Source organism: Eupeodes corollae, chromosome 3 (genome assembly GCF_945859685.1).
Source record: "Eupeodes corollae chromosome 3, idEupCoro1.1, whole genome shotgun sequence".
NCBI lineage: Eukaryota > Metazoa > Arthropoda > Insecta > Diptera > Syrphidae > Eupeodes > Eupeodes corollae.
Genome location: NC_079149.1, coordinates 27,882,192 through 27,894,271, shown reverse-complemented (window position 1 = coordinate 27,894,271; position 12,080 = coordinate 27,882,192). Strand labels below are relative to the sequence as shown.

At 37.9% G+C, this 12,080-nt stretch overlaps 1 protein-coding gene across 3 annotated transcripts in view; it reads right to left on the bottom strand.

Moving 5' to 3' along the window:
* The window catches only part of LOC129948913 (semaphorin-2A), a 420,780-nt gene that overhangs the window by 60,697 nt on the left and 348,003 nt on the right, over nt 1–12,080 (bottom strand). For all 3 annotated transcript variants that reach the window (XM_056060061.1, XM_056060062.1, XM_056060063.1), the window contains 2 exons: nt 2,712–2,780; nt 688–795 (listed from right to left, as the gene is read on the bottom strand). In XM_056060061.1, the coding sequence (XP_055916036.1) occupies nt 688–795; nt 2,712–2,780 (177 nt within the window). The remainder of the gene's footprint in view (nt 1–687; nt 796–2,711; nt 2,781–12,080) is intronic.

Below are 12,080 nucleotides of genomic sequence, written 5' to 3'. Positions count from 1 at the left end.
ATACGTTACGCATATTCACCTTATAAGTAAATACAAACAAGAAAAATAGAAGAAGAGACTAAAAAAAAGCACACGCAATCTATTTCCATTTCTATTATAACGCGATGATCCTTCTTTGGCAAGAAAGACAAATCTAGAGCCAGAAGGAACAAAAAAAAGTAACATTCTATACTCGTAGGATATATGTATATCCTTCCGAACTAACGAGATTTCCTCCGCATTGTTCCAATTCATTCAAAGCCCAAGGTATCCTTGAAGCTGTGCAGTCTTTATTCTATATCTACATTCGGTTAAGTCAGTTCGTACTTAGTTTTTTCTATTTTTCTATTTCTTTTCTTTTTTTTTAGGTAGATGGGTATTATTTTTCTCTCTTTTAGAAATACAAATAGAAATGTAGGTTTCATGTACAATGTACATATGTGGTGCAAGGATATTCATATATCTAACTAGAGCAAAGCAAAGCCAGAAAAATCGGAAAAAAGGATATCCTAGCTTTGTATGCTGAACTTTTACTATACACGTACATTTATATGTAAGAAAGAACGGCGAAGGATTTCGAGAGCTTCAATCCATCAAAATAAAGGTCGTCATCATCAAGGATGACATATTGCACCACCACTAGATATACCTATTTTTTTTTATTTCTTACTGCAAAATTTTCTATATAAATACAAGGAAAATACTTACATATATGACATAATCCTTGGGATTGTGAGCATTCGTGCCACAAATGTACAGCCTGTTGCCGTTCGCCATTGATTGAATGACACGGATGTGGTTCTTGCAATCGAAGACCTGAAATGAGATAGAAAATGAGTTCTTATATGATAGACACATACATAAAAATAAAATATAAAAAGTAAAGAAAATAAGTAAGTCATCCACGGAATTGAAATAAGTAGATATTCGCTAAAGGATAACACCGCCAGCGTCGCTGATGCACTGCTGCCGTGGAGTTCTAGCAGCTATGTGTATTGAGATTTAGAGACCCTAAGGAGATAAATACGCAGCGAATATGATTGATCAGGATGTGCATTATTGCAATATACTCCTTCGAATGGAATAAGATAAAAAAATTAGTGAATTTTCATTCACTTATTTCAACAGTGGGGGATTTACTGTGAACTATGAAAATGTGCTTCGGGGCGCTCAAAGTGATTTGGGTAGATTTTAAAAACGGAATTAAGAAATCGCTTTTGCGAAAGTTGATGCTTCTTAATGGACTTCAAAGAGTAAAGTTAACATGTCCACACGTTGGATACAAGTCCAAATGACTCCAATAGATGGCACTGTTACTAATATTTATTAAAACATTCAATATTTATACAAAATATTCAAAATTGCATTTATTAAACTTTTGATTCCCTCTAAAAATGCATAAATTACAAAATGGTACACTTGGGCGTATACGTACTATTTTGAATTTTTGAAAAAATGTCCGTCTTTTTATTTATTAGGCAAAATTTGGAACCAAATAAACTATCAATCTTTTAAGCAGGCCAGGTATTCCAATTTATGACATTCGCAAAATAGAGGTCTTAATTATTGCGACTTAAGTGAACTCAGAAGAACGTTAAAAATAGGAGTACAAGTTGGTTATCGAGTAAATCCAGGACTGCGTAGTGTTGCTCCCTTTTTCCCAACTTTTAAATCCTTTTGCATTTTTTCTTTATTTTTTGTGTTAATACTTCCTATGCGAAATCCTTTTTACACAAAAGTCCGTAAGCAAGCATGGTACACAAGTTCGCTTTATTTTCAAGTTCCAACTATAAATTTATCCCTTTCTGTGGCTTAGAATCAATTTTGAAACCGAAGAAGAGATGATGAAAAATTGGTGGATAGATAGGTATAAGTTCATCTTCTTCTTTTTTTCTTCTTCCTTGCTTAATATGTTTGAATGTATGTATCTATAAATATATTGCTTGTGGCATTAAAGGACATGCATCTGCCTTGCCTGCCATCGCCAAATCATAGATAAAGAAAAACTGTGACTTCGGATGGTTGGAGGAGGTGGTGGCTGTGAAGGATATAGGAATAAGGATAGTAGATGTGTGTCATGTTCCAATGATGATGATGATGGCAGGAAGACATACAGGAGCACGTATGAAGAAAGAGCCTTCTTCCCTTCCTTATATTTTCCTCAATGTCCTGATATATAGACAAATGGTTTTATTTGTGAGAAGAAAATTGAAATCGGTTTGAAAAAAAGAATGGCAGTCAGGATAAGTGATACATTTTGTTCAATTTTTGTTCCATGTTGTCAGTTGGGTTGGAGTTGGGTTGGGTTTGAAGCTATAGACAGGAACACACCACCATCACCACGACCATTCCACGTATGGGAAGTAAAAAAATATTGAAAATTGACAACGAAATTGAAAACATTGCGTTGCAACAATAAACCAAAGCAGAAGCACTTCTTGTGATTGACTGCGGTTTAGATAGAAAAGGACTTTTTTTTCCCTCTGCTCTTCACTCCATATGTTTCCATAAAATATTATTATGTTGAGTAATATATGTGTATGTGTATGAGGGTACATTTTGTATAGATAAGACAGGTAGTTCGGTTTTTTATTTATTTATTTTTTAGTCAAAAGAATGAAAGGATTTGTGGTTGCAGATGAGGAAGATGGATTTTTTTTTGTATTGTAAAGGTGAATTTTGGGGTCATTGTAGGAGTTTATTATTAGGTTTTTTGTATTATTTATGCTTACCTGACTTTTACCCTTTGACACACAGGAACGTACATCATCCATAGTTGGCTCGAGCTTGACAACGTCTCTCTGAAAAAAATGAAGAAGCAAGAAATTATTTTAATTGTTTAAAAAAAATAATAAATTGATAAATGTTTTAAAACAAGCTTAAAATAACTTTTTTTCACCTTATAAAATGGATATTAAATATGTACGTTTAGATACATACACAATACACATTGTTTAAATAAAAAATAATTCTTTATCAGTCTGCACTTCAGGACTTAATTTTAATTAATTATTAATTAGTAACTAGCTTTTACATGCGGTTTTGCGGTACCTTGAAATAAGACCAACTTTCAAAAATTTGACTTATTTCATTTTACAAAAGGGAAATAACGTACATTTCAATTGTTTGACATGATGTACTTAGACAAAGTGGAATAAGGAAAAATTATTTTGAAAAATAAGACTAACTTATTTTTACGGTGAATTTTGTAACACCCCTACTTGTACACTCTACAGGATTTGGGATAGTTAAGAGGTTGCAATGCATAATGTTGGATGTGAAATAAACCAATTTGACGTTGTTTAAGTGTAAAAAGACTATCGCTGTTTGAAATTGGATTTGTTCAACTTAACAAAAGTAACATAGGGCTAATTTTTGAAATCTGCTCTTATTTCACTTGGCTTTATTTTATTGAACATTTGTTTCTCTGTGTAGTAAGAGAAAATAAAAATATCACAAAGAGAAAAATAATCACGAAATAGTTGGTAAGATTTCCAATCAAAAAACAGAAAGAAGGGCCAATGGTAATGGTGTATCCCTACGTCTAGTGTTTTTACTTGCGCCTATAGGCCTTTAGCGAAACCAACTTTAATGTAGAATTTTTAAGTTGAATAGTAAACCTGTAGGAATTATTTGTGTTGGATGAATAATTAAATTTTCGCCCTTTCCAATATCACCGATTAAAACATCCTTACTTGGTGCGAGAATCAACATTTGACAAAGAAATGGGTCATCATTGGAAATTGGATGTCGTTTTTAAATCAGGTAAATAATGTCACACAGCATTCGGCATCGGTTTCGTACATCTCCATTTCTTACCAATGATTCAGCGTTTATGTCATTATAAGAGGCTCCTAATGATAGAAAATGATCCACAGGTCTTACTTACTTACTTAAGGTGGCGCTACAGTCGGAGGCGGACCTTGGCCTCAACCAACAAGCGTCTCCAGCCAGCTCGGTCCCTAGCTAGCTGTCTCCAGTTTCGCACGCGAAGTTGGTTGAGGTCCTCTCCCACCTGGATGCGCCACCTGAGTCGCGGTCTTCCTTTACTGCGCCGTCCCTCGGAATTGGATTCGAAGACCTTCCGGGCTGGAGCGTTGATGTCCATACGCTCTACATGACCTAGCCATCTAAGCCGTTGGACTTTGATTCTGCTAACTAGGTCAGTGTCGCTGTACAGCCCGTACAGTTCGTCGTTATATCTTCTCCTCCATTCTCCATCTATGCGTACGGGACCAAAAATCACCCGAAGAATTTTTCTCTCGAAGCATCCTAAGACGCTCTCATCTTTCTTCCAGGTCCAGGCCTCAGCGCCATAAATGAGAACCGCGATGATGAGTGTCTTATAGATGGTGATTTTAGATGCTCGAGAGGGGACTTTACTTCTTATTGTCTTCTAAGTCCAAAGAAGCAGTGATTTGCAATTGTTGTTCTTCGTTTGATTTCAGCGTTAGTGTCGTTGTCTGTATTAATAGCGGTGCCTAGGTAGAAAAAGTCCTTAACTACCTCAAAGTTATAGCTGTCCATGGTGACGTTTTGTCCAAGACGTCGTCATTCAGTGTCCTTTTTTTATGACAGCATATACTTCGTCTTGCCCTCATTGACCACTAAACCCATCTTCTTCGTTTTCGTCTTAATGCTCAAAAACGCTTCACTGACATCACGCTTCTATCTTCCAATTATGGCAATATCATCTGCGTATCCGAGTAATTGGATGGACCTTTGGAAGATTGTGCCTCTAGTGTTGACGGTTGAGTTTTTCACAGTTTTTCCAGAACGATGTTGAAGAATTCGCATGACAGTGCATCGCCTTGTCTAAAACCTTTTTTGACATCAAATGCATTTTCCGACCTTGAAAGACACCGTGCATTCTCCATCGTCATTCTGCATAAACGGATAAATTTGACAGGGATGCCAAAACTAGACATTGCTCGCTATAGCTCTTTCTGTCATACGCGGCTTTAAAATCAATAAAGAAATGGTGGGTATCGATTTGAAGCTCCTGAGTTTTTTCCAAGATCTGACGTAGTGCGAATATTTGGTCGATAGTGGACTTTCTTGGTCTGAATCCACACTTATAAGGACCAATCAGGTTGTTGACGAATGGCTTCAGACGTTCACATAATACGGCAGAGAGGATCTTATACGCAATGTTAAGGAGACTGATGCCTCTGTAGTTGGCGCAGTTTAGAGGGTCTCCTTTCTTATGTATCGGGCACACTATGCTGAGATTCCACTCATCGGGCATGCTTTCTTCCGACCATATTTTGCAGATGAGTTGGTGCATGCTCCCTACCAAGTCATCGCCTGCTGCTTTGAATAGTTCAGCGGTGATGCCGTCAGCTCCAGCAGCTTTGTTTGACTTAAGTTTAGATATAGCTATCTTCACTTCGTCAAGGTCGGGTAGGCGGAATTGTTGATCTGCGTCGCCGAGGTTGAGTGGTTCTATCTCCCTTACAGCGGAATTCGGTTCGTCATCGCCGTTATATAATTTGGAGAAGTGATCTTTCCATATTCTCAGCATCGACTGCGGCTCTACTGCGATGTTCCCCTAATCGGCTTTACAGGCTTCGGTTCGTGGCTGGTACCCTTGAGAGGTTTTTTTTTTACCTTTTGGTAAAATTTACGAACCTCACAGGTCTACAAAAAAAAATTTTGGTGCCTTTTATTTTGCAGCTGATTTTATTTGTACTTTTAACGCTGATTTTAAAACTGAAAACAATTTTTCCCTAGCAGCTCTAGTTTTTGAGTTACAGAAATATATAATTTAGCCTTATTTAATAAAAATTCATATGCCATTGTGGGAAATTAAGTTAGTCAGTTTTGTACTCCCAAGGAGCATATACATCAGAAAATCTCATCTTCTTAATTAATACTGTACGTCATTAACAGCTAATTTTTATAAATGTCATCTAGCCGCAGAATCTGTGTGAATCATCCCGAGAAATTTTGTTATATATTTGGTGAATTCACGACAACTCAGAACAGAAAATCCATTACTGAATTTCTGAAGAAATCTTACAATGCTTATTTTGGTATCAAAATTGGTGATCACCACATGTAGTTTGCAAAACGTGTACTGAACATCTACGTCAGTGGACAAATGGGAAAAGGAGGAGTCTGAAATTTGGTGTGCCTGTGGTTTGGAGAGAACCAACAAATCACTATGATGACTGTTATTTCTGTCTAGTGAATATCAGAGGCATCAATAGTAAGAACCGAAGCAATAGGACGTATCCTGATTTAGACTCTGCTCGAAGGCCCATCCCTCATTCCGATGAAGTTCCCATACCAACATTTCATCAGCTACCAAATCTTTCGAAGGATGAAATACCCCACTGCGACACAGATGAAGACAGTGAGTATGAGGAAAATGCATCAAGTCACCAACGATTTAACCAAAGTGAATTAAGTGATCTCATCAGGGATCTTAAGCTCTCAAAACAATGTTCTGAGTTACTTGCATCGCGGCTAAAAGAAAAGAATCTACTTGATGAAGGAACAACAATAACTTTCTATCGTAAAAGGGATGCAGAGTTGCTTACATTCTATTATCAGGAAGAAGATCACGTTTTCTGTCACGATGTTAAAGGTTAGGTTAGGTTAGGTTAGGTTATAGTGGCTGTCCAAGATGGAAACGGACACACTTTTGCCAGTTTAATGGCCCATTGTGATACCACATGAATCTTGAGGCTTCCTCCTAAGCTCAATGAAACCAATTTTGAGTCCCGTGAATGGCTGATTATACCGATATGATTTAGATCGTTTAGATCGTTAAAGAAGAATTCTCCTAGGTAATTCTTGCGTTTTCGAGCTAGAGCAGGGCATGTGCAGAGAAGATGAAGAACCGTTTCTTCCTCTTCCTCGTCCATACAGCTTCTGCAAAAGTCATTTGAGAATACGCCTAGTCTCGTGGCGTGCTTTCCTATTAGACAGTGTCCGGTTATGACACCTATTATCGAGCTTATATGCGATCTGCTTAGAGAGAGCAAGCACCTTGAACGTTTTAAATCCAGTGTTGGCCGGATGTTTTTTGTGGCTTGACACGTGGTGATGTTGTTATACCTGGTGCCTGCCCTCCTCACAGCGTCTTGCATTAGCAGCAGTTTACAGGTAGCAATTGGTATGCCAGTACTTGCCAAACGTGGTAGAATGGGATGTACCGTACCGTTCCTGGCGAGTTCATCTGCGTTACAGTTACCTTGAATGTCTCTATGGCCCGGCACCCAGCAAAGGTGAATATTAAACTGTTGCGCCATCTCCATTAAAAATGATAGATAGTTATGGACTGTTATAGAGTTTGAAGAGAAAGAGTCCATAGATTTGATAGCGGCCTGGCTGTCAGAGAAAATTCATATATCAGATGTTGATATCACGTTTTCTTTGAGCCAAGACAAGTCTTCCTTAATCGCCAAAAGTTCCGCCTGGAACACGCAGCTCTGCTATTCGCATTTAGAATTTTAATTGGATTCCTTTAATATAAGAAGGGTTGACAAATGGAATTTTGCTATCTCCTCGAAAATAAGACCAGATCGGTTAAGGCATTTTGTAAGAGTTCTTTTAGGATGTTAAGATGCTTTCCTGAAACTGCTATAGCAACGTCATCCGCATAGGCTATCACTCTGAAACCCTCCGCATCCAGACTAGGTTCCAGAGATTCACCACTAGGTTCCAGAGGAGAGATGATAGAACACCACCATGCGGTGTCCCTCTACTAACAAATCGTCTACTAGAAGAGTTGCCCAGTTTTGAGTTAATTATTCTGCTAGTAAGCATTAAATGAATTAACTCCCGAAGCGAACTCTCTACATTTAGAGATGTTAAGTCAGATGTGATTGCAGATGTGTCCATGTTGTTAAAGGCACCTTCGATGTCAAGGAAAGCAACCATAGTGAACTCTTTATGATGGAGGGAATATTCGATGGTGCGTACTAAAGTGTGTAACGCTGTTTCCACCGATTTATCTTTACAAGACAGAAGTCTTGTATTGATACGTGCCCTTAAATGGATATCAATCAATCTTTTCAGGGTCTTAAGAAGGAATGATGACAGACTTATAGGTCGTAGATCTTTAGGATTGACTTGGGAACATTTACCTGCTTTAGGTATAAAAACAACTTTAACTTCTCTCCATGCCGAGGGAACATGGACCAGGTAAAGACAGCTGGTAAAAATTGCCTCAAGGATTGGTGCAATTATATCAGAAGCCTTTTGTAATTCGGCACGATGTTAAAAGTCTCTTAACAAAAATGAGCCTTCCCTAGTATGAACCGTCTGGCGTCTGTTTTTTGACCGGTCCAACCGAAGTTTGAAATGTTTGCTTTTACACAATGGTAACGAATTGGGATCAATTTCTATTGGATACTCAACCCAAATGAAAGAAGAGTACAAGAATACAGCTATAGTCTTGGAAAAGATTAAGTATCACAAACAAGGATGGATTATTTGTGTGGATTTAAAAATGGTTAACTTCCACCTTGGACAGCAAGGTGGATACACAAAATATCCCTGCTTCTTGTGCCTTTTGGATAGCAGAGTTAAACAAGATCACTCGGTAAAAACAGATTGGCCTGAAAGAGATAACATGGTTGTTGGAGAAAAATGTTATTAATGAGCCTTTGGTTGATTGGTATAAAAAATAATGCCTCCACTTCATATAAAACTTGGCTTAATGAAGCAATTTGTTAAGACTCTAGATAAGGAATCATCACGTTTTCAATTCATATCTACAAAGATGAAAGGATTAAGCATTGAAAAAATAAAAGCTGGCATATTCGATGGCCCTCAAATCAGACGGTTAATAAAGGACACAAATTTTGTTGAATCTTGTTGTTAGGCAACAAGAAGGCTTCAAATTATAAGGATTTGGTTCATAAAATGCTGCCTGCTTTTCGTGAGCTTGGATGCAACATGAGCATCCAGGTGCATTACTTGCAAAACCATTTGGACCGGTTTCCTGAAAACTTGGGAGACTTGAGTGAAGAGCAAGGTGAGCGATTTCACCAGGATATAAGGACAATGGAAGAACGATACAGGGTAAGTGGGATACGCATATGATGGCAGATTACTGCTGGAATCTGCTTAGAGATTGTCCGAGAAAACCACATTGCAGATCAAGAAAAAAACGGAGTTTCTTGGGTTCCAGTACATCAAATCCGCAGTAAAAAAAAATATTGTATTTTAAATGTTTTTTATATTTGTATGTTAATGTCAATAAATAAACATGGATTTTCAAAGAAAAAATGTTTTACTTTCTTCTTTTCAAAATTATTTTGGGTATTTCTTAGTGGCGTCGGGTTTGCAACACCCTTCCCCATAACACGAAAACGGGAGCTGCTAGGCAAAAACCGATTGCAGGTTCGTGTTCAGAAAGTCGAATTTATTAAAGAATAGTTCCAGTGTGAATACCTGTGATAGGCCTAAAAACAGGCATTATCTAAAGATATGCTACTAATTAGTATTCTAAAACAAAGAATATTTTGAATGTCTAATTATAAGTATTAACAGCAGATCTGCTCGATTAAGCATTCACAGCTATTTTATCGCTGTAAAAAGTAGATTAAAATACTCTAGCGTCTCGTAATTGTCTACACCTAAAATATTATGTCATAATATTGCTCCGTTAAGATATGTTTGAGTCATAAAACAATTTTTCATAGGTTTTAGGAATTTTGTTGCATTTTTTTCAAAATTGCTAGTTGAATTCTTCGTAAAACTTTTCACTAAAAGTTTTTTGCAAAAAGAGAAACAATTTTGAAGTCAATATTTTAACTTGCTTGCAATACATGTTTTTCAGAAAATATTGTTTACGGAATCATTCCGGCCGAACTACAAAAATGCTCAGACATGATTATTCCACCATTGGAAATCATTCTGACAAGCTGTGTAAGGTTGAGATATATTCCCAAAGCCTGGAGAATGGCAAAAGTAGTCTTCATTCCCAAAGCATTAAACCCTAAAGATCTACGACACAATCAGCCTATCATCCTTCCTTCTTAAAACCTTGGAAAGATTGATTGAAATTTATATCAGACATAATTTAAAACCATGTCTCATTTCCACAGCTCAACATGCTTACTCTAAGGGAAAATCTGTAGAATCAGCACTTCACTCGCTGGAATGTACTATTGAACATTCCCTCGAATACAAAGAATATAACCTGGTAGCGTTGCAAGATATTGAAGGAGCTTTCAACAACGTCAGTTACCAGGCGATCACAACAGCAATGGATAAGCTGAAATTAGAGAAGTCACTCATAGATCTTATAAGTCTCATGCTCAAAAGCAGGACAGTAATTTCTAACATGAGAAGTTTTACTACCACCATATCGGTGAATCGAGGCACTCCCCAAGGTGGAGTCCTTTCGCCTCTTTTATGGAACATGGTAGTAAACGACCTACTTACAGCATTGGTAGCAGAGAGTTTTAAGGTGATTGCCTATGATGACGACGTTGCGATACCCGTATCTGGGAAGCACCCCCAAATTCTCTCGGAACTCCTACAAAATGCCCTAAACAGGCTAACTAAATGGGCTAAGTAATGTCGATTGGACATCAACCCACAAAAAACAGAATTAATACTCTTTTCGAGAAGATATAAAATTCCTCAGATTAGCCCACCCAAGATTAGAGGAATACCATTAAGCTTTTTCGATCAAGCTAAATATTTGGGCCTCATTTTAGACAAAAAAATAAATTAAAAGGCAAATATTGATGAAAGAGTCAAAAAGGCTACTGTAGCGCTTTTTACTTGTAAAAAGGCCATAGGATCAAAATGGGCCTTCTCCCCAAAAATAACCCACTGGCTATACACTTCGGTAATCAGGCCGATACTCATTTATGGAGCTGTCGTATGGTGGACTGCACTGGACAAGATGGTAAATATAAATGAGCTCATCAAAGTCCAGCGGTCAGCAGGTATGTGCATCACAGGAGCACTTCGCTCAACACCGACCGCAGCACTGGAAGTGCTTTTAAACCTAACACCACTTGACATCTTCTCTAAAAAGGTTGCTTCCAACTCATGTGTAAGGCTTAGAGCCACCTCTCAATGGATTCCATGTGTCCATCCCTTCAAGATCCTCCTGGGAAGAAGAGAGACCCCTGGAAGACGATGCGGTACACTTTTATACTGACGGTTCAAAGACCGATCACGGAGTTGGAAGTGGTATCTTTTCAGAACAACTGAATCTCAGTCTATCCTATTGACTTCCAAATAAATGTAGTGTATTGCAGGCAGAAGTAATGGCGATTAAAGAAGCACTATCCGGGCTCAAAGAAAACGTTATATCTTGTAAGGATATAAGAATCTTCTCAGACAGCCAAGCCGCTCTTAAATCTCTCGCGTCTGTCTCCACAAACTCTCAAACAGTCCACGATTGTCGATCATCTCTGAATGAGATGACGGAACAGTTTAACATTCACCTAATTTGGGTGCCGGGCCACAGAGACATTCCGGGAAATTGCAAAGCCGATGAGCTCGCCAAAAACGGAACACTTCTGCCTTATGTTAGACAAAAACATAACATAGGAACACCACTTGCTACATGCAAATATCTTCTCAAACAATATGCTCTAAAAACAACAAATGCTAGATGGTCACAAAGTACCACCTGACTGGCAACCAAGCAAATATGGCCAAGTATTGACTTAAAACGGTCAAAAAGCTTGATATCACTGAGCAGACAAAGTATAAGCTCTACAATTGGAGTAATAACGGGACACTGCATCATAGGAAGACATGCTATGAGGCTAGGGGTCTACAAAAATGACTTCTGTAGAAGCTGCATGGACGAGGAGGAAGAGGAAACTGTCCAACACCTTCTATGTACATGTCCAATGACTTTTGGTATTATATTATTATTCTGAAAGCTAGGTTCTGTTAAGTTGGTAAGTTAGCCTTTAAAAAACACGCGAATTCTCCACGGTCATCCTGCACAAATGGAAGACTTTGACAGGGTTTCCAAAACTAGATATGACTCTATACAGCTCGTACCTGTAGATGCTAACATATACTGCCCTGAAAAGATGGTGTTTGTCGATTTGATTTTCTTGGGTTTCTTCCAGGATCTAAGGTATTACGTGGACTTTCCTGATCTGAAA